The following is an 18,659-nucleotide window of genomic DNA, read 5'->3' as shown; positions in this document are numbered from 1 at the left end:
CTTCCTTAATGTCATTATCCTTAGGAAGCCAGTGTTGGGCATTGGTCCTTGCAAGCTGTAAGTTATGCCCAGTATGTGTTGTGCGTCATAACAGCTGCTTTTCCTCCGTACCAGTAAGCATCAGAATTCTGAGTTTCCTTCTGCCTGGGAGTGGGAGGTGTTGTGCTACTGGAGTAAATATCCTCCTGGAGTCAGACATGCTTTACTGCGTTCTGTGCTCAGCTGAGCAAGCCATGAGGAGTGTTTTACTGGGCACGTGCACCAGCTCTGCACCCCTGATGGTGCGGTTCAGGGATGACCGCTGGCTGCCCTATGCCGACTGCTCCTCACAGCTGGTCCTCACAGCTCCCTCTGAGGTGACTGCTTGACTGAAGGGGAGTTAAGTTTGGAGCTGATAAGAGTGTGTAAGAAAGATCCCTGAAAATTAAATGAATGCCTGCCAGAGTATAAAAATTGTTCCTTGTAGGTCTGGGACATAAGGAGAGGTGTAACCTGAAGTATTATTTTCTCTAAAAATACCCTTGCTAGACTGTCTGTGAGAAGCACTTGGATGAATAGTGATGACTGGCTCTCTGAGCTGCCGTGATGGCCATTACCTTCTTTTTTTGGCTAACACCGATAATGTGCTGTCTCTTTTTTTCTGTCCTTGTTGGCCCTTATGGCTCCAGCAAGGACAGGTCTCCATGTGCTAAAGCTGGACTAGGCATGTTTGGCTAATGACATCTCAAAACCAGGGTGACTGGAAGCAGCAGCAGAACCATCTGGTCTCCCATTCTCTATCCTAGAATACCTCGAATGCTGCCTGTTTATGTTTGACGCGATTGAACTTGTGCTGCCTCTATTGGTTTGAAGTCTTGAATTGTTTGGAGAGGGGAAAGCAGTGCTCCTCTGTTTGAGTTTTACATTTGCGCTGGTGCCAAGGGATACTCCCGCTGTGGGTGCTGCAGAAGACTTGGTAGTGTGCTGAAAAGTGGATATCCAGTGTCTTAGGTAGTTTTGTGGCTGTGTGTGCAACTGTAGGGTCCTGCACTCACAAAAAAATGCTGTTAACAGGGGTTCGCTTGATGTAACCGAAGTATAACAGCAGCGGCAACTGCCCAGCTTTGGTCTTGATGTTAGAATGCACAGCCTCGCTAGGTGCTTGCTGCTTCCCATGGCTCACCCACGGCCGGGGCTGGCTGCAGAGCTGCAGTGTCACCAGTTGCGAGGGCTTGGAAGGAACGCAATAAAGAGGCTTTGATTTGTTCAATTCGCAGCTTCTCCCGTGACTTAGTTGTTCTTTTATGAAGTGCAGGCAGAGTTCTACAGAGAGCAGGCAAGTTCCAGCAAGAGCTTTCAAGCAGTGAGCCGTGTCGTTCACGTCCCCTGTCCCCCACCGGAAACACAGTCATGTAAATATCCCACGTGCTGCGGGCAGAGCTCCAGTGAGAACAAACCTCTGTGCTCCAAGGTCGGATTAGGAGCGTGTTCAGATAATGACATCTGAAAACAGGACGGCTGGGAGCTGCAGCAGAGCAATGAGGGGGCTTTGAAAGAGAGAGGAGTCTAATCCTCTCTGCTAATAAGGAAGCAGCTGCTGCCAATGCATCAGGCTTGGCAAGTGCTGCTTAGCTGCTCCTGGGTTCTCCGACGGGTAGCAGAGAGGTGCAAAGACCCAGCTGCTTCGAGGTGGTAGGGGAAGAGCCACACAGGAGGGGTTTTCTTTGCTTTCTTTGGCTAAAACGAGAATATTGACATTGCCCTTCACCCCCCATCGCCAACAGCACTTTGGCAGGAGAGGCACCAGAGCAGCGTTTCATGCCAGGCCAGCATCTAGGAGCAGCTCATCTGGCACTGCAGAGGCTGTGACCGAGGCGGAGCGGGGCCGGATACAGAGAGCCCAAGTACCTGCCCTTGGTGCGGAACCACTCGTGTTTCCAGGGCGCTCACGCCTGCCCAGGAAGGCAGCTGGACGTGCGCGGTCTTGGTGCCTCCCCAGGGAACGGGCAGCTTTGGGTGGGTGCAGGGGTTCAACACGGTGGCAGCTCTTGTGCAGTTCACTCTTGCTACACGTACAGGTTTCCCGGCCTGCTGGGATGTGCGCTCACAGCGCTCCGCCGCTGAGGGGCGAGTGCCTGGGGGCACGTCGGTACCTGGCAGATACCGTGAGGGCAATTGCTTCAGAGCTCCTGAAGTGCTATGAACACACACGCTCTTTTTTTTTTGTTCGTTCTTTTGGTTTTTGTTTTTTAAAGTGACTTTCTTACTTCTTTGTAAAATGGGGTCTACTGCCTGTCCCCATCTGCCTTGTTCTGAGCAGGGATGCTGGGACTGAAAGCCTGTTCTAGACCCACCTCCACTGTGGAAGTGCCCAGGCCTGGGATGAGTCTTGGGTAGGAGAAGGGTGGGGACGAGCTGTGTGGAGGGTGCAGTGGTTTTATCTGATCTATTGTTCCTTTACTGTCAGCACTCCTGACTGCTGGATCAGTCGCACCAAGGCAGTGTTGCGTCACACCGTGGCTGGCAGGACACCCTCTTGCCCCAAAGACTCTCTCAGCCCAGATGGCAGCTGTTGAACAGTGCAAGTGCCTGCAGCAGGAAAAAGCTACTGAGTGGCCAGGTAAGGAACATTCTTTTGGCTCTTTGATGCACGGCACACAGCTTTATGTGTTCTTGCTAAGTTCTGTCAAAGTATATGGCTTCAACACTGCATTTTAGTGGAGACTGGTAGATTTATTAGCCCCCACCCCTTCTATGCAGATGGGGTGTTTCATTCATGCTCCTCGTCTCTCCTTTGTTAAGGTGACTGATAGTCAACCAGCCAGTGATCTAGTGGGCTTTGGCTGTTGTTGCAAGGGTTCTAGTGGGTTACAGCAAGCACAGTTCCACCATGGAGCCCACTCCACCACCCCGAGTTTGCAGGCCAGGGTAGGAAGGGAAAAGTCAAAACGTGAGCAGGCACGGCTTGAGTTCCAGGTCCAGGTCTGGCAAGGCGTGGAGGTGTAAGCATCGCTTCTGACAGGGGCCCCGAGGAGCGCTTCAAATAAAACCACAGGGCTGCTTAAAAAGCTTGAGGCCATCGAGAACCCCGTCCCTATTGCGTTTACCCCCTTGGCACTCGGCCCACACAGTGGCTGTTTGAGCGGGTGCAGGGCCGTGACCGGGGCTGCTGCGCTTTAACAGACCTGAACTGCTCCAAGACTTGTTAGCTCTTAAAAAGATAAAACACCTCTTCAATCAAGAAGACAAGTTGATCACTTAAAACTTTGGGTTTTTTTTTCCAGTTTTTATTGAGTGAAAATGTCAAACCTTGCATCAGTCATGCAAAAAAAAATCAAATAAATAAAACACATATATTAAATTTCTAATAGCACTAAATTCAAGTGGAAAAATATTCAGTTCTTAATAACGCAGGTGCTGAAGAGACCAGATTCAAGTAAATCAGAGCACACCATCCTGTTTAGGGTGTTTTTTTTTTTCACTTTCTGCATTTTTGTCTCAAAACCTATATATATATCTATATATCTATATATATGTATATACATATAGATATATACACACACACATATATATGTGCATACATATTATTTTTATATTTATATATATACACATACATATTTATAAAACATTAAAAAGAGCATTGGTGGTTCAAGCATTTATTTCCCCCCCTCCCCCACGGAAAGAAAAAAAAACAACAACAAAACAAAAAAAATTACACATTTAAAATTCAAAATGAGCTAGCAATGGCTTATAGTCCTAGTGTGCAATATGGATATTACAAAAGGCTAGAATCCTCCCTCTTTGTCTTTTTTTTTAATTTTTGTTTTTTAAAGTTGGTTTTTTTTTTTGCTACATTGGAAAATTTTTTTTATTTTTTTTTAAATTTTTTTTCTTTAAAAAATTCCTTCCACGCAGACTTTAATCCAGTTGAGTTTGTGGCTAGAATGAACAATCTAGTCAATAGCTTTTCTTTCTTTTTTTCTTTTTTTTTTGCTCTTCAGCAGTGAATGGTAGCAGAATCAGGAGGGTCCATCTCAAGGTTTATTTTGTTTGGTTTTTATCTCGTTTTGGACAGAATAGTTCCATTTCCTCTCCCCTCTCCCCCCCTCCTCATACAGTTAGTTGAATCTCCCTCTGGTCATTCTTTTCAGCAGGTACTTCAAGGGTGGTGTGTTAACAGTCCGATTGATATGGTCGCTCGAAGGGACAAAACCACCCCCTGTAATAGGGCTTTGTGCTGCTGAGGCCGCGTTCAGAAAAGCACTTAAGCGTGGGCTTAGCCCTGTGCCCGCTCCGAGAGCAGCTCCTTAAGGGTTTTGCTGAATTAAAGCCTTAACCTGGCAGAATAAAAAAGACGGGTTTAACTTTCTTGGATTTTGTTGTTGTTGTTGTGAATAGACACAGTAAGAGCTTTACAGAAACAAGACTTGGAGAAGGCTGAGAAAGATGCGCTGTGGGGGTCGGGCCAGCCCGCTGGTGGCCCTGCCTGGAAGGGCGGAGTGGCCGCTGTCCTGTGAGGGTGTCTGACCTTCTGTGGGGGCCAGGCCCTGCTCGCTGTCGCATTTAGCAGTAGCTGGTTGGGAGAGAAATCTCATTCCCTGGGCCAGCTCCCGGAGAAGAGGTGATAAAAGTTTGGGGGAGAGGCTGAGATGTCAGGGAGAAGTAGGGTGCCTTGGGGGAGAAAAATGGTGTGCATAGATAAACACAGGCCCTTCTGGCACGCTGAGCCGCACAGAAGGACGTGTGAAACAGGGCCCCGTTCCAGCGCGGATCCTGGTGCCGTTGCACTGGCCACAGCTGCCTAAAGCTGCCTCCCGGGGTGACGCCTTGTGCCCGGCGCCAACCCCCGTGGGCCGGCGTTAGCGGAGCTACTGGTAGATCTTTACCCCTTTTCTCCACACACGTCTGCCTTCTCCCACTGTTGTGCAGCGATTCAGTCAGTGGAGTCCGGTGGGATATGGAAGGGGAGAGGTAAAAACACCGTGTCACGGTGCAGGTCCCAGCTCCTAACAGCAGGGCACCAGCCTGGCTGGCCCGAAGGGAAGCAAGTGGCCCAGGCGAGCCCCGGGCTTTGCCACCGGAGCCTCCCCCTTGCCGGCAGCGTTAACAGCGCTCACGGGCAGGTTCCGTGGGAACCGTGCAGGATGCGGCGCTGAAGGCAGTCGGCTCGATCCTGCTCCCACAAAAGTCACTGATGTACATCATGTTGATGTCAGTGGTACAAAATAAACACATCTGGTTTGCAAGATGTGGCTCGTGTTACGTCCAAGGATTCCTCTTGGAGCCCATCACCATCCTATCTAAGTAGTTGAACAGGGGGAAAAATGTACAAGTACAGAACCTGCAGCAAAGGCTGTTAAAGTAAAATCTTTTTGCCCCATCCCATTTCTAGAAATTCCAGGGCCTCGTTCTCTCACTCTGCCCCAGGAACGTGAGCTTCATTATGTTCAGTAATTGGACTGTGCTAGAAAACACACAGTTGAGGACAGGGGATATACCAAACAAAACGAAAACAAACAAACAAAAAAAACCCCTATAAAAATAAAAGCCACACAAATAGCTGATAGAGGAAAAGAACTCCAAAGAATTAAATAAACTACAAACTAGTAATAACAATATTTCATTTGTTTTGTTTTCATTTGTTTCATCTCTACAAAATTCAAGTTAGAATTCGGAATCGTGCAGCTCCGGTCAGTGCTAGGAGTGTGAAGTCAGCCTCAAACCGTAGCATTAAGGCCCCCCTCCCCTGCCACCCCCTACAAACAAACACTACATTGAAGGGGGGGGGGGGGGGGGGGGGGGGGGGGGGGGAGAAAGAAAAAAAAAAAAAGGAAAAAAAAAAAAAGAAAGATTAAAAAAATTGCACACAATTAACCATATCTAAGGGCTATCCAGAAGGCAGGTGACCCCCCTCATTCCCCTGGCATTGGTGGTTTCTCTTTTGTTCTATATATAGTAATAACCTTTACAGGAAAAATACTGTACAACTTTTTTTTTTTTTTGCCTTTCCTTTTGAAACATTATCTGAACATTCTGTCCCCACATTTACACAGCTGAGCTGCTTGTTTATAAATCAGACCTGATCTGCACCAGTTCCTTAGGGAAATAATTAAAAAAAAAAAACAAACCAAACCCCTCAATTTCTTGAGGCCTTTATCTGTTCAGGGTGAAAACAGATTATGGGGATCCCTTGGAGCTGAAGTGCCCATGGAGCTGGGGGCGGGAGGGGGTGCCTGCATGACGTTAGAAAAAAATAATTCTTTTTTTTTTTTTAAAAAAGGGACAAACTTTAGACACAAGGAACCTTTTGCTAGGCTGGTATACTTACAAACTGGCACTGAAATAACTATTATCAGAATTCATTCATACAGCTAGTCCTTCTGGAGCCCAGGTGTATGGAGACAAGCCCTCTCAGACTCGGGCGAGGATTTGGGGTCAAACAGCTCCCGTCTCACCTCTCGGAGTCCGGGACAGTATCCTGTAGTGTGTGTTCCCAGACTGGGACAGGAAAAGAGAGCAGGGAAGAGCTTGTAACCAGGGGAAAGCCCAAGCTTCTGGAGGTGGCAGGTCTCAACACCGTACAGTTGCATTTCCTTATGCGGTGCCCAAGCTATTAGCCCTACTTGTCAAAATTTATCAGCACGGACCCAGAAATACACCAGTTTTTAGCTGGACGACATCCTGGCCTCAGCCAGCATCCCTTCCCCCCCGCCCCCCTTTGAGTGCTCTGTGCTGCGCAGGCTGCAGCAGCCTCCTGTTTTGTAGCTGCAAAACCCATGACTGGGCCAACAGCTACACGGGTGCTGCAGGACAGCGTTGTCCCCCCTCCCCGCCCCAGTGCTGAGCAGCAGAGACCCCCAGTCTGAGCAGGACATCCCACAGTGGGATCCTGGACGCTTGCCTGCCTTCTCCTCCCTCTTCGGCGGTGCCTTCGCCCTCTCCCAGAAGTCACCAGAGGTCCGTATCAGTCCACGCGGAAATCCCCAGTGAAAGACTGGGGACGAGGGCTTGGGGACTGGGGACATACCTGTCATTGTACAACTGCTCGGGTCAGAGAGCAAGTAGTATTTTCAAGGCTGCTTTAGTGGCTAGGACGCTCTTCTGTGAGCACGGTGCTCCTTGTGCTGCACCGTGGGACAGAGCATCAGCTCACAACCTCCTGAGATGGGGATACTGAAGCACCACAAAAACGCCTCACCCTCGACAGAGAGGAAGCACCTGGGGGTTGGGATGAGATGGAACCGGATGGGAGATGAACCCCAGTCCTCCAGTGTGACAGACCCTTTAACTGCCTGCTGTGTTCTTCCCAAGTTACTTCAGCTAAATCCCTACAGGCAGAACAGCAGGGATGAGGAGAGGTGTCCTACAGAGAAAGTGTAGACTGAGAAAGTTTTACAATATAAATAGCATTCAAAATTATTATCATTAATAGTAAAAAGGATCTGGAAGAACAGAGGAGGTCCCATTCCCACCCCTGCTCATTCATTAATGCGTCCTCATTTATGTGACAATAAATACCCACTCCCACCCTTGCTGTCTGATGCCATTCATTTAATGCTAGAGAAAGAAGGGGGGAGGGGTGGAGAGAGAGAGAGCGCGCGCACCCCTCACCCCCTCCTTCCCACTGGCAAAAGCTGAGCTAGTTGTCTTTGCGACACCAATTCCTTGAATTTTATATATGTGTGTGTGTGTGTACATTATATATAGAGAGACACACACACAAATATATATTTCTAAAATTCATTACCTGTTGTTCCCACCCACCCCCCTCCAAGAAGTGGAGATTATTATTAATATCGTACAACTGAAAACATGGAAAAAATAAAACCCAGAAAGAAAAATGGGGGGATAGAGCCCCACCCATAACAAAGGGTCCCCAGATGGGCACGGGCCCCACGCACCATGCAGGGAGCAAGGAAAAGCAGCTGGTACCCTCAAGGTTCATGTCCGTATAAAAGGGTTTTTTTTTTGCTGCATCCTGCCCCCGTGTTCTGTGATCTGCAGAATGAAGTGATGCAGCACCAGTCCTGCTGCGAACCTGTCTCTCTCATGGGGCCGGTGGAGGAGCATGGGTTTCCTTCCTCTCTCTCGCTCTCTCGTGTGTGGCACGGAGTTTGTTTGTCACTTGCCATTCCCAATCTTTGTTCTTGCCTCGTATGGGGTCCTCTTAGTAATTCTGTGTAAGAGCAAAACCAAACCACTGCCGCTGTTGTCTCTAAGGTTAAGGAGAAGCTGCTGGAGCAATGGTAGAGGCTGGGGCAGCAGCTGCAGCTGGAGCTGGAGCAGGAGCTGGGGCTGGAGTGAGGGCTGGCTCGCCCTGTGGCCTGGAAGCATTGCCATGGTCTGTGGAAGAAGCAGCCTCCTCTGGTTCTCCATCTTCTTTAGTGGCCAGGCCCTCAGGGTCAGCCAGCGATTCTTCAGAATCTGTGTTCAAGTCTTCCTCTTCATCCTCCTCCTCCTCATCATCGTCGTCATCCTCCTCTTCATCATCCTCCTCTTCTTCATTCATCTCCTCCTCATCGTCCTCCTCATCCTCCTGGGAAGAGTCATCCTCATCCTCCGCATCACCAGAGCCAGATGGCACTGCGCCCCTCTCCTGAGGTGTGGTCCCGGCTCTGCTCGGTGACGGACCTTCAGTGACTTCTGCCTGCTTCTTGCTGAGGTCCAGGGAATCGTTGAGGCCCACGCCAGCCGCGTTCTGCAGGAAGAAGAGGGAGCTGTTGTTGTCAGTGCTGAGGTTGAGGGAACTGTCCAGGTTGATGGAAGAGTTCTGGATGTCATAGTCGAGAGTGGAGTGGGCAAGGCCCTCAGGGCCGGGAGAGATGGCAGGAAGCTCCCCTCGCTCCTGCTTCTCGTGCTTGCGCTTGTGCGAGTCCATCTGTGACATGCCCACCACCGTGTGTTTGCAGCCAGGGTAGGTGCAATGGAAGTGGGAGCACTTGAGTTTGTACTTGCAGTCAGGCACCTCACAGTCCACGCTTGAGCTGAACTGGCAGAAGCCAGCCGCGCTGATGACGTCCTGCTTGCCGTGGTGCTTACGGTGGGCTGTCACCTTAGTGCTGTCAGTGCAGCGGAAGCCGCAGCGCAGACAGTGGAAGTGTGTGCTATTGCCAGAGAACTGACAGTCTGGGAAGTTGCAGCTCAGTGAAGACTTGAAGCGTTTGAAATCATCCAATACCAGGTTGTCAACACGATCGTGATGCTGGGCGTGCTTATACATGTGGGTACGGCCGCAGAACTTGTAGCCGCAGTTCTCCCGCGTGCAGTGGTAGTGGGTAACCTTGAGAGAGAATTGGCAGCTGGAGTCCTTGCAGTCCTCGTAGAGGTCATAGCGCCGAAATCCCTCCAGCATCATCCCTTCATCCAGCATCTTGCGCGAGGATGCGGTCTTGCGGCGCTTGCCAAACGGGGACATGTCCTCAATGATCCAGAAGCGCTTTTTGGCCCCTGAGGCAGTTGGCATAGTGATGGTATTCCCTGAGGAGAAAAAGTGAAGAGTGGTGTTGCTGACAGCCAGGTCTCTCTTCAGCTCCTAACCACCCTGGCAAGCTCCGTATCTGCCAAGACACAAAGCTGCAACTGTTCCCACCCAGCAGCTCATCCCTCCAGCTCTAAGTAAGCCCGAACTCGGCGCCCGTGGGCTGGCTGATGCCTGCTGGACATCGCTTCCCGAATTTTCAGCATATCCTGCCTTGCCTCTAATTGCTGCTCTGGTGTACCTGATACTGTCCAAATGCTAACTGTTGCTCCTCTCTTTTGCTGCTCTCAGTTTCTCCTTAGTTAATCCCTAGTCCTGTTTTCCTCAAATCAGAGGAGCTGGCTCATTCCAGTCCGAGCACTGAGGTGTGTTATTGTAGTTCACTGGGGTTGAAGCGGTAAAACAGTTCAAGCCTGCTAAAAACTGGTACGTGTGTATTGCTTTCCCCTATCCAGGCTCTTGTAATACAGTGCAGTTGCCAAGGACAGGCAGGAAGTGAAGGAAGATCCCATGCGTGATTAAAACTGCAAGGGGGGGAATTTATAGAAATAGGATGGACTTTGGCCAGGAGACTGCAACATCCCTCACTGTAATGAGCCTACATATTACGATGAGTGCACTTAGAAAGACAGATGGACAGATGTTCAATGGGGCTAATTCTCATCATCACTAGCCAGTGGACTCTGAGAGAAAATACCAGTTCTACAGCTTTCCCTTGGGTCTCAAAAATCACATGATACCCCTAGTAAATAAAGAGCCCTCATCTATCTTCCACTTCCATTCACAGGGCCAGCACAACTGGCTAGTGCTCATGTCCCCTAGGATCAAGCTGACATCAAGGACTCGACCTCATTATATCTATTAACTTTTTTTCCCTCTCTGCTTGCTATTTTCAGAATCAAACCACAATCTCCAGTATCAAGATGCAGCGCAGACAAGGTTGGAGGCAAGAATGTCTCACCAGGTGCAGAATGGTGAGTGTAACTGGAAATTATAGCTTGCAACTAAAACTTTTTTTTTTTTTTTTTTTTTGCCTCTCTTCATGCTGAAACTGCCATCCCCTTAAAAGAGGCATGATTTGTGACACGCAGTGCCTGGGGCCTGAGAATCCAGAGCAGCCTGCATCCTTGTCTAGGAGACCGAGGAAACAGTCATCTGACTGTTGTAGAATTATTTTTTTCCTGGCTGATAAGCAGGTATTAAAAGCGATGAATGCTATTTTTGCCATATCTGGCCCTTCCAATGACAACCCTTTAAGAGCAGGTGGTGACCACCGGAGGAAGCCTCCAGAAGTTAACCTGGCACGGTGCTGAGAGACAGAAGCCAACGGACATGGCAGCAGCAACCCGACCTCCCGCATCCTTCGCACGGCCGGGCTATACAGAGTGCAGGACCAGCAGGGAACCAAAGGGTGCCCCACCCCCACTCCTCACACGGCACGTTTGCTCAGACTGAAGTAAGGATGCCAGCTTGGGGTGTCCACGGTGAGACCATCTGAGTGACATGCAGCGCGTGGAAACTGCACGTTAAGGCAAATTTAACCAGCTACCAGTGAAAGAATAACTTTCTGTCGCTGTAGGTTTTTAATGAGCAAGCTCTCAGCTACAGAATCTGTGACCAATTAACTCTCTGCTCCCCTCCTAAACATCTGGTATTGTAAAATCCAGTTCTCCGCTTCCAGGCGACTAGTCTAAGTGCATCGTTGCCCAGACAAATCGCTGCTATCCAGATCAACTCCTCCTTTAAAAAAAAAAACACTACAGCCAAACCATCAAGTCTTTTGTGATTAGTATGAATGCTCGTCTTGTCTGCCTTCAGTCAGGAGTATGGGATAAGCCATCTTAGGGGAAAGACTCTGGATGGGGAGTCTGGGAAATAAGTAGGATTTAAATTTTATCTGTTTTAAACTCAATGTCTGTGCCCAGCTTTTACGACCGTTCAAACAGATGTGCATAAAACTTTAGTTCAACCAATTCTGTTTTCTCATACAGACAAAGTTTCAGAGCGAGGGCAGGAAAAAGAGAGACGATAACCTGGTACACTCTCCTCCTTTAGCCACTGGACAACATCCGGTCCTTAGCACCCAGTTGAAGATTAAAAGCCTCAACACATGTAATCCCAAACAAATCTCAATGGTAAGTGCATGCCATAAGCTTGTCTTGTCAACTACTACTAACGTAAACATTACCAGAACTATACAAAGGTAAAAAGAAACGAAACTTAAAAATATATAAGTAGAGGAAAACACAGCACAAGGTTAAGATGTTTCAGGTTGCATGCAAATCACTTAAAAAATAAAATACGCAAAAATATAGTTTCTTGTGAATTTTGTTCATGGGAACACACTCCTCCGGACAGGGCAAGGATCCTTCTCCTGCCATGTCCCATGAGAAAAACCTGTGAACTTCCAAGTGGAGCTGCTCCTCCAGCCATACTCCCAATCTTTTACCTTGGATTTGCACATTACTAAAACTGGCAAGAAGAATGACTGGGACATTTGTAGGCTGACAGAACCCTCTTAAGTGTGAGCTTTAAGCACAAATATGCCCTTAATTAACTAGAAAAGAGCTGGGAGTTGGGAAAAGAAGCCAAAACTGAGACACACCCTAAAAAACATTCCCAGCTGGAATGAGAATCCCCAGCCTGAGACATCTCTGATCTTAGTCACACATGGGAAACATGGCAGCTTAAAACTAAAAATCTAGATGTATTTTCTGCAGCTGTTAAGAGCAGATATAAATAACAGTGAGTGTGAGAAACAGCCTGAGCTGTCTGATGATGTCATCGTAGTGACAGTGACTGTACTTCACTCTGTTACTTGTGCTGGGGAAAGCAGCCCTGAATTCTATGGCTTCGTGTATGCATAGGAAGCCGTGAAGACTGATAAAACCATGGGAACTGGGTACTTGTCAGACACTGACTTGCTGAGATGTGTGCAGCAGACTACGGTAGGCCCTGGGTTTGGTGGCCTGGAAGATCTAAACAAGAATTCCAAGTCCCATTAACGCTACAGGAGCAAAAGTTGGCTTTGTGGCCACCCTGCTGTTATCAAGAGGCTGAAAGTGTATTTTAACTATGGATTTTGTTCGATTTCTCTCATAGATTGGAATTGGTGGGAATTGCTCTCGGTATCCGAATGTCTCTCAGTGATTTGCTGTGGTTTTGGTTACCCTTCTTGGCTGTGGTTACTGTGTCACAGACAAAAGGAGTAGGCATGGACAGGCCCTTGGATAAAGTTCAGCAAGACAGAGTGACGTACGCTTTTTTTACTGACCCAAAGGTGCCGAGAAAAAAATGTGGGCAGGGTGAGCGGGGAAGGAGGTGGGCACGGGACACTAAGAGAGAAAGCAAAGAAGTGTTACCTGCTGCATCCTGAACTAAGGGAACGTCACTTTTTACTGGAGTTGGAGTGGCAATGATGGGCGAAAACCCAGTGGTGCTGGCGGCAGGCATGACAATGCCTCTGCTGGATCCAAGAGTGGCACTGAGCAGAGAGTATGAGAGACAAGATGGAGAGAAAAGATAGGGGAGGGTGGGAAGGGGAGACCTAAGCAGGGCTTGTGAGAAAGATGGAGGCAGAGATGGTGGTTGAGGTTGTGGTGCATTGTGGGTAGCATCATCGGCAGCAGCAGTAGCAGTAGAAGGAACCAGGCAGCCTGGAGAATGTGGAGAGAAAAAAAGCAGAAAAAAAGAAAAAAAAAAAAAAAGAAAAAAAAACAAACAACAAAACCAAAACAAAACAACAAAACCAAAACAAAACAAAAAACAAAAGAACTGAAATGAGAACCCAAGAGCAGAAGCAATATGATGAAAAATGGAAAATACATTCACAAATGTATGAAACAAAACTGTAACGGAGAAGAAACAGAAGGTGAGGAACTGACAGGAAGAGGAGGGTTGTCTCTGAGGAAGGTAAGGTGGGTTTAGTGGCATGGGGGAAGAGCCACAGGCTTTCATGCAGAAATTCCTGCTTGTTTGGTCCTTGTTCCTCTATATGGTGCCAGCTTGGACCAACAAATAGCTGTGAGGGTGGTCTCACACTTTGGGCGGGGGGAGTTGCTCACTACCTGCATAGCAGTGGGGGGCCATTTCCTGGGCAGTGTGACTTGGGCCAGATGACGTACTGACAAAGTACTGACACTGTCCCACCAGAACTCTTTGGAGCAGCTTTAATGCCATGGGGCAACCCCTGTCATGACCAGCAGTGTTCACACAGTATATGGTTAGATGTGCTATATGATAACCTTCATGTAACTGCTGTGGGAAAGAAAAGTAGGAAAATGTGTACAAAATTAAAGCAAACTCAGCGAGGCAGCAATCTAGAATGAACCACTTAACCCTGGGAAGGACAGCTAAGAGATCCATGGATCACTGCTAGACGATAACAGAATTCATAAAAGATATCTGACTACTGAAAAGACAACCCTGTAATACAGGGCAGTGGGAGATGGCTACATGTTATCCTGGCAAATGGGAAACAATGGCAGAAACTTACTTCCAAAAAGAGGGGATGATGGAGGTCTCTGTGCAACACTGCACAAAGTGGAACAAGAGTTTTTGCATGAGGAAGGGAGCTCAGTGAGCTGCTTTTATATGTAGCTTTCTGAAGATGTAGTAGGTTTTTTCCCCTGTGTATATAATACTTGCTATTGTATAGTCTTTCTGTACCTCAACAGTATCAGCAAGTGCCTGACTTACTTCAGATGCTGCACAAGGAAATACAAAAAGCTGTCAGGGGAAATGCCAAGTATGGAAGAGGCCTGCAACTTTTTTTTCCCCTCTTTTTTTTTTTTTTAAATCAGAAAAAGATACGCTGTTAGTTCATGGATTCTCGAGGTGCACATTTTGATGGATCTCTTCTCACAAATGATGGAGGGAACTAGGTTAGTACGAGGCACTACTGTGAAGCTGGTACAGCTTATACTTTAAGGTGCAACTGTCCTTTGGCCTCTCTTCATGGGTTTCTCTCCCAAGAGAACAGGCAAGTGATAATCCACTTCACCCCACCCCACCCCTTCTCTCTTACCTGCTGATGTACTTTCATTGCCCACTGGAGTGCTGGAGCAGCTGCGGTCCATATTGGAAGATTCAGAGGAGATACCCCCAGGGCTACAGCCAGTGTAATCCATGTACTCATCTGTTTCAGTGTCCATCATGCTTGGGGGTCCCTGAAAGGAAGCTGGGGTTCCTGATGAGGCTGGGCTGGGTGCCATGCTGCCAACCTGGGGGAGATTTTCATTTCTTGGAGTGTGGCCAATAACCTGCAGCAAGAAAACAGGACGGGGACTTTCACACCAAAAGCAAGATGCCAAGACCAAAACCATCTGTCTGCACGTTTATTTCTCTCTGTCACAGTTCATGAGGGATAGCTGGAACATGCTCGTGAGTGGAACCCATGGCACTGTGGCTAGGAGCCTGAATCTTCCTTCATTGGGAGCTCAGAGCATTAAACTTGGCACATGTAGCCTGGTATGTGAATTGTGATGTGCTCAGAGGTTGGGAGTGTTAATCTTGGCACCAGTATCCTGGTGTGTGGATTCTGATGCATTCAAAACCAGGAGGTGTTAATCTTGGCATTACTACCTTACTGTGTAGGTCCTGCTGCATTTGAGACTGGAAATACGACGACTGACACGACAGTCCTAGTGCCTGCATGCTGAGACACTGCAACAGAGGAACCCAGACTGGAACCAGTGACGTATGGGTAGGCTGGGTTCACATGCAGCTTTGTGGCCTGGCACAGCATGGTCTTCCCTGCATAGTTACATGGGTGGGTACCCAGAAGCAATGTATCTCCAAGCACGGCAGTAAGTGCCTGCTGAGCACCAAGGCATGCTAGAAACTGGAGGTAGTACATTTAATGCAGAAAGGCAGTGTCAGTACAGCAGTCTGGTGAGCTCTGCCATGATTGCTCAGGCCACAATTACTACTTCTCCACTACTGAAGTGACACAGGATTAAATTGCCAGTGAAAGGAGAGGGAGGTCAGCATATCATTTTCTGCCCAGCACATACCAGAATTCTTAGGGCTAGACTCAGCAGGTACTAGAAGAGTAGTGAAGACAAATCTGTTTGTTAAATCTCCCCAAAGTTTGATTCTTGTACCTAAATTTTCTGTGTTAAGAACAAAAGCTACCACAACAGTAACACCAGTTCCTTGGCATCTGTGAACTCATTAAATCCAACAGCCGTAGACTTGAGCAATTAACTTATTGGCAGTACTTAGTAACTAACAGGAACCTCCCATTCCTGTGCTGTGGAATGAAAGGGGGTTCCCATCTTGCTTCTACAGATGGCCCCTTCTGTTTTTCCATATACCAGAGGATGTCCTTAGGGTCAGAGCAGCCACAGGCGTTTAAATAAAGCCGGCTTGTTTCATCTCCCAGGTCGATGGAAGTTAAAGCAGCCAAGGAGTAAGCAGCAGGAGGTTGCAGGACTGCTGCCATTGCGAGCAGCAGCTCAGTGCTGCAGTTGAAACTCTTCAGTTTATTCATGACACAGACAAACATAACCTGCTGGTTGCTCTCAGTTATGTGTTAGAAAAGAAGGAACTGTGTTGCTCTGCTACTTCCTGAGCGAGGACAAGGAGTGGCCAAACTAACTCCAGATCAATAAGGGAAGGGAAATTTCGAGACTGGTATTTCTCCCATCCTGGGTGGAAGCAGAAAATAATACTTTATCTGCAACAGGAAATGTTTGCTTTAACCAGCACATTCAGTTCTGCCACATCCTAAGCACTTTAATAAGCGAACTGGTGTGTATTGAGAGAGCAGGGAGGGAGTGCAAGTTGTCAATATGAGTATTAGGGTTTTTTCTCTCCGTAATTCCCAAGGAAAAGCTGTTTACACCAAGTAATGCTTTGATGTCTATGCTTCATTAACTTTCCTCGTATTGGAGAATTCCAACCAGGTAAAGTTACCTTGGCTGAACTTGCATAGCCCAGTTGCATCCCCCCAATGCAGACAGACATCCTTAAGAGTGTGGGTACAAGTGTCTTGGCACTAAAGCAGTTCTGCAGCAAGCAACCAAAGGGACCAACCCTACATGCAGATCTACAACTGAAATAACCAGTGAGTTACCTGAGTAGGAACACGATCAAAGTTCTTCCCCAGCATCCTTCTCATGTGCTTTCTGGCGTGGGATGTCATTTGGTGCTTGAGCAGGAAGGAGAACTGGCAGCCCTCTCGAATGCAGTGGAAGTGGCTGTTCACCTGGTTGTATTTGCAACCTGCAAACACAAAACCATTGTATGTAGTACATGAAAGGTACAAGAAGGGAAGGGGATGATCTGGAGACAGGACAAGGCTGTTGCTACATGGACTTCTGGTGGATTGAAGCTTATCAATGGTCATGGGTTCTTCAGGAACAGTCCTGAATGAAAAAAAAAAAAAAAAAAAAAAAAAAGCATGATCTTTTGCCTGCTGAGCAACTGCAAGAGAGGATTACAGTGTACATAGGTTTAAGAAGTGAGCCTGGGCTACAGACTAGTCCATCCCTCTTCATTTTTTTATAAAGGAACATTACCATTACATCTAGTAGTGCCTATTGCGCTCCACTCTTAGCCAGAGCCTTTTCCTTCACAAAGAGAACAAAACCAAGACATTTAACTGGATCATAGAAGTTAAAAATCAAAACTACATGCTCCTAATTAGATTAGAAATGAAAAGTTCCTTTTTTCTCTTTTTTCCTTTAACTGTGCTCTTAGAACAGCAGTATCTTAAAAGCTCTAGCTCTGAACAGTGTATGCTCTCTGGTCAGATAGAAACGAGCCAGGGAGTGTTTATTGCCACTCCCAATTTGTTGTGTAATAGGGGCACCTACTAAACAACAAGCAATTTATATGGGTTCTGGCATACAGCACTTGGTCCATTTTGCTCCTCGTGGACAGTGCCATGCATGCCAGGAGTTTGTGTATCTCGTTAACAGACACAGCTGAACAGCTACATTCTATAGCTGATAAAGAATGGCTTCTTACATAGTTAAAACACAGCTATAGCAAGAATCAGGTTCTGTCTGTTCTCCATCATCCCTTGGCCATACCCTTATACACACAAAGGTACAGACCTACAGACAGGCTCAGTTTTACTCATCTGTCTACACCCATCCACCCTTACATATGTATTTTTCATCTCTCTCTCCTTCTGCACCTGTACATGTGCGTATATATTTATACATGCACAAACATATATATATATATATAAAAAAAAATCTGTTGTATGTGTGTTTGCTCAGAAACATTCTCAGCCCTTAAAGCAGGGCAGTGCTGTCTGCACCTGCTATGTATACACGCTCAATGCAAAAAGCATCGAGGTGTACAGCGAAGCAGACGTGCATTTACATGTTGGTATCACCTCGTACCCCTACACAAACACATCCAGCTACACCATCCCATCGTGCTGCCTGTATCTACAGAGGCAAATGCAGTGCTGGCTAAACGCACGTTTGGTGCACGGCAAGCCCAGCCTATAGGCATACGTACAGGCTGTGGGATGCGCGTACCCCATCGCTCCCCAAAATAAACACTGCTGACACATGCACAGCCAGGAGGTGCCTCGCTGCCAAACGGCGCCCGAACCACCCAGCCCCTCCTCGGCGCACGGACAGCGCTTTATGTGCACGCCAAGTTTGTGTTTGTTGAGGTACTGCACTCCCCCACAGCCCAGCCCCGCCTCGCCTGCCCTCCCCAGCACGCTGCGCTCTTCTCTGGCAGGGAGAACAAACAGTGCTGGCGGGACTGAAACAGTATCAGCAAAGGGCAGGTGAAGGCTCGCCTGTTGCTAGGGCATCCTGTAGGCTGCGTGTCATGTATCATTGTCCTGCTTTGTCTAGCCCCTGCTATCACCTGAAACACCTAAAGTTGAGTAAATAACAGCAACTGCTGAATCTACTGCCGTGTGTAAATGAGACCTGGGTAAGTTCTGGCTGTGGTGTGTTGACCGCCATTACCCCGGTTACCACAAACAAGCTACCGTTTGGGTATGAATTCTTGATGTATTTGAAGCTGAAAAGAAAAGTTTGGTTCTGGTTATTGTGGCTGTTTCCCTGTGAGAGAACAGCACCCTGAAGTGTTATTCTGAACCCTGTTTTGTTTCAGCCTTTGTGCCAACCAGGAGTGAGAGGGAAGACTGGGTCTGTGATACTGCTAAGCCAAAAACACCACTGGAAGGGTTAAGCGAAACCCAGCCCGTTCCGGATGGAGCTCT

General features: G+C 47.8%; 1 protein-coding gene across 1 annotated transcript in view; it reads right to left on the bottom strand.

The window, feature by feature from the left end:
• Positions 1-8,200: 8,200 nt before the first annotated feature.
• The window catches only part of CASZ1 (castor zinc finger 1), a 68,797-nt gene continuing 58,338 nt past the window's right edge, over positions 8,201-18,659 (bottom strand). The window contains exons 16-19 of the mRNA XM_086476035.1: positions 16,536-16,684; positions 14,484-14,718; positions 12,820-13,113; positions 8,201-9,456 (exon numbers count right to left, since the gene is read on the bottom strand). Coding sequence (XP_086332161.1) covers positions 8,201-9,456; positions 12,820-13,113; positions 14,484-14,718; positions 16,536-16,684 — 1,934 coding nt within the window. The remainder of the gene's footprint in view (positions 9,457-12,819; positions 13,114-14,483; positions 14,719-16,535; positions 16,685-18,659) is intronic.

This window comes from Leptosomus discolor, chromosome 20 (genome assembly GCF_034619465.1).
Source record: "Leptosomus discolor isolate bLepDis1 chromosome 20, bLepDis1.hap2, whole genome shotgun sequence".
Taxonomy (NCBI): Eukaryota; Metazoa; Chordata; class Aves; order Leptosomiformes; family Leptosomidae; genus Leptosomus; species Leptosomus discolor.
The sequence above is the reverse complement of the archived record's forward strand: the minus strand, read 5'-3'. Positions and strand labels throughout refer to the sequence as shown.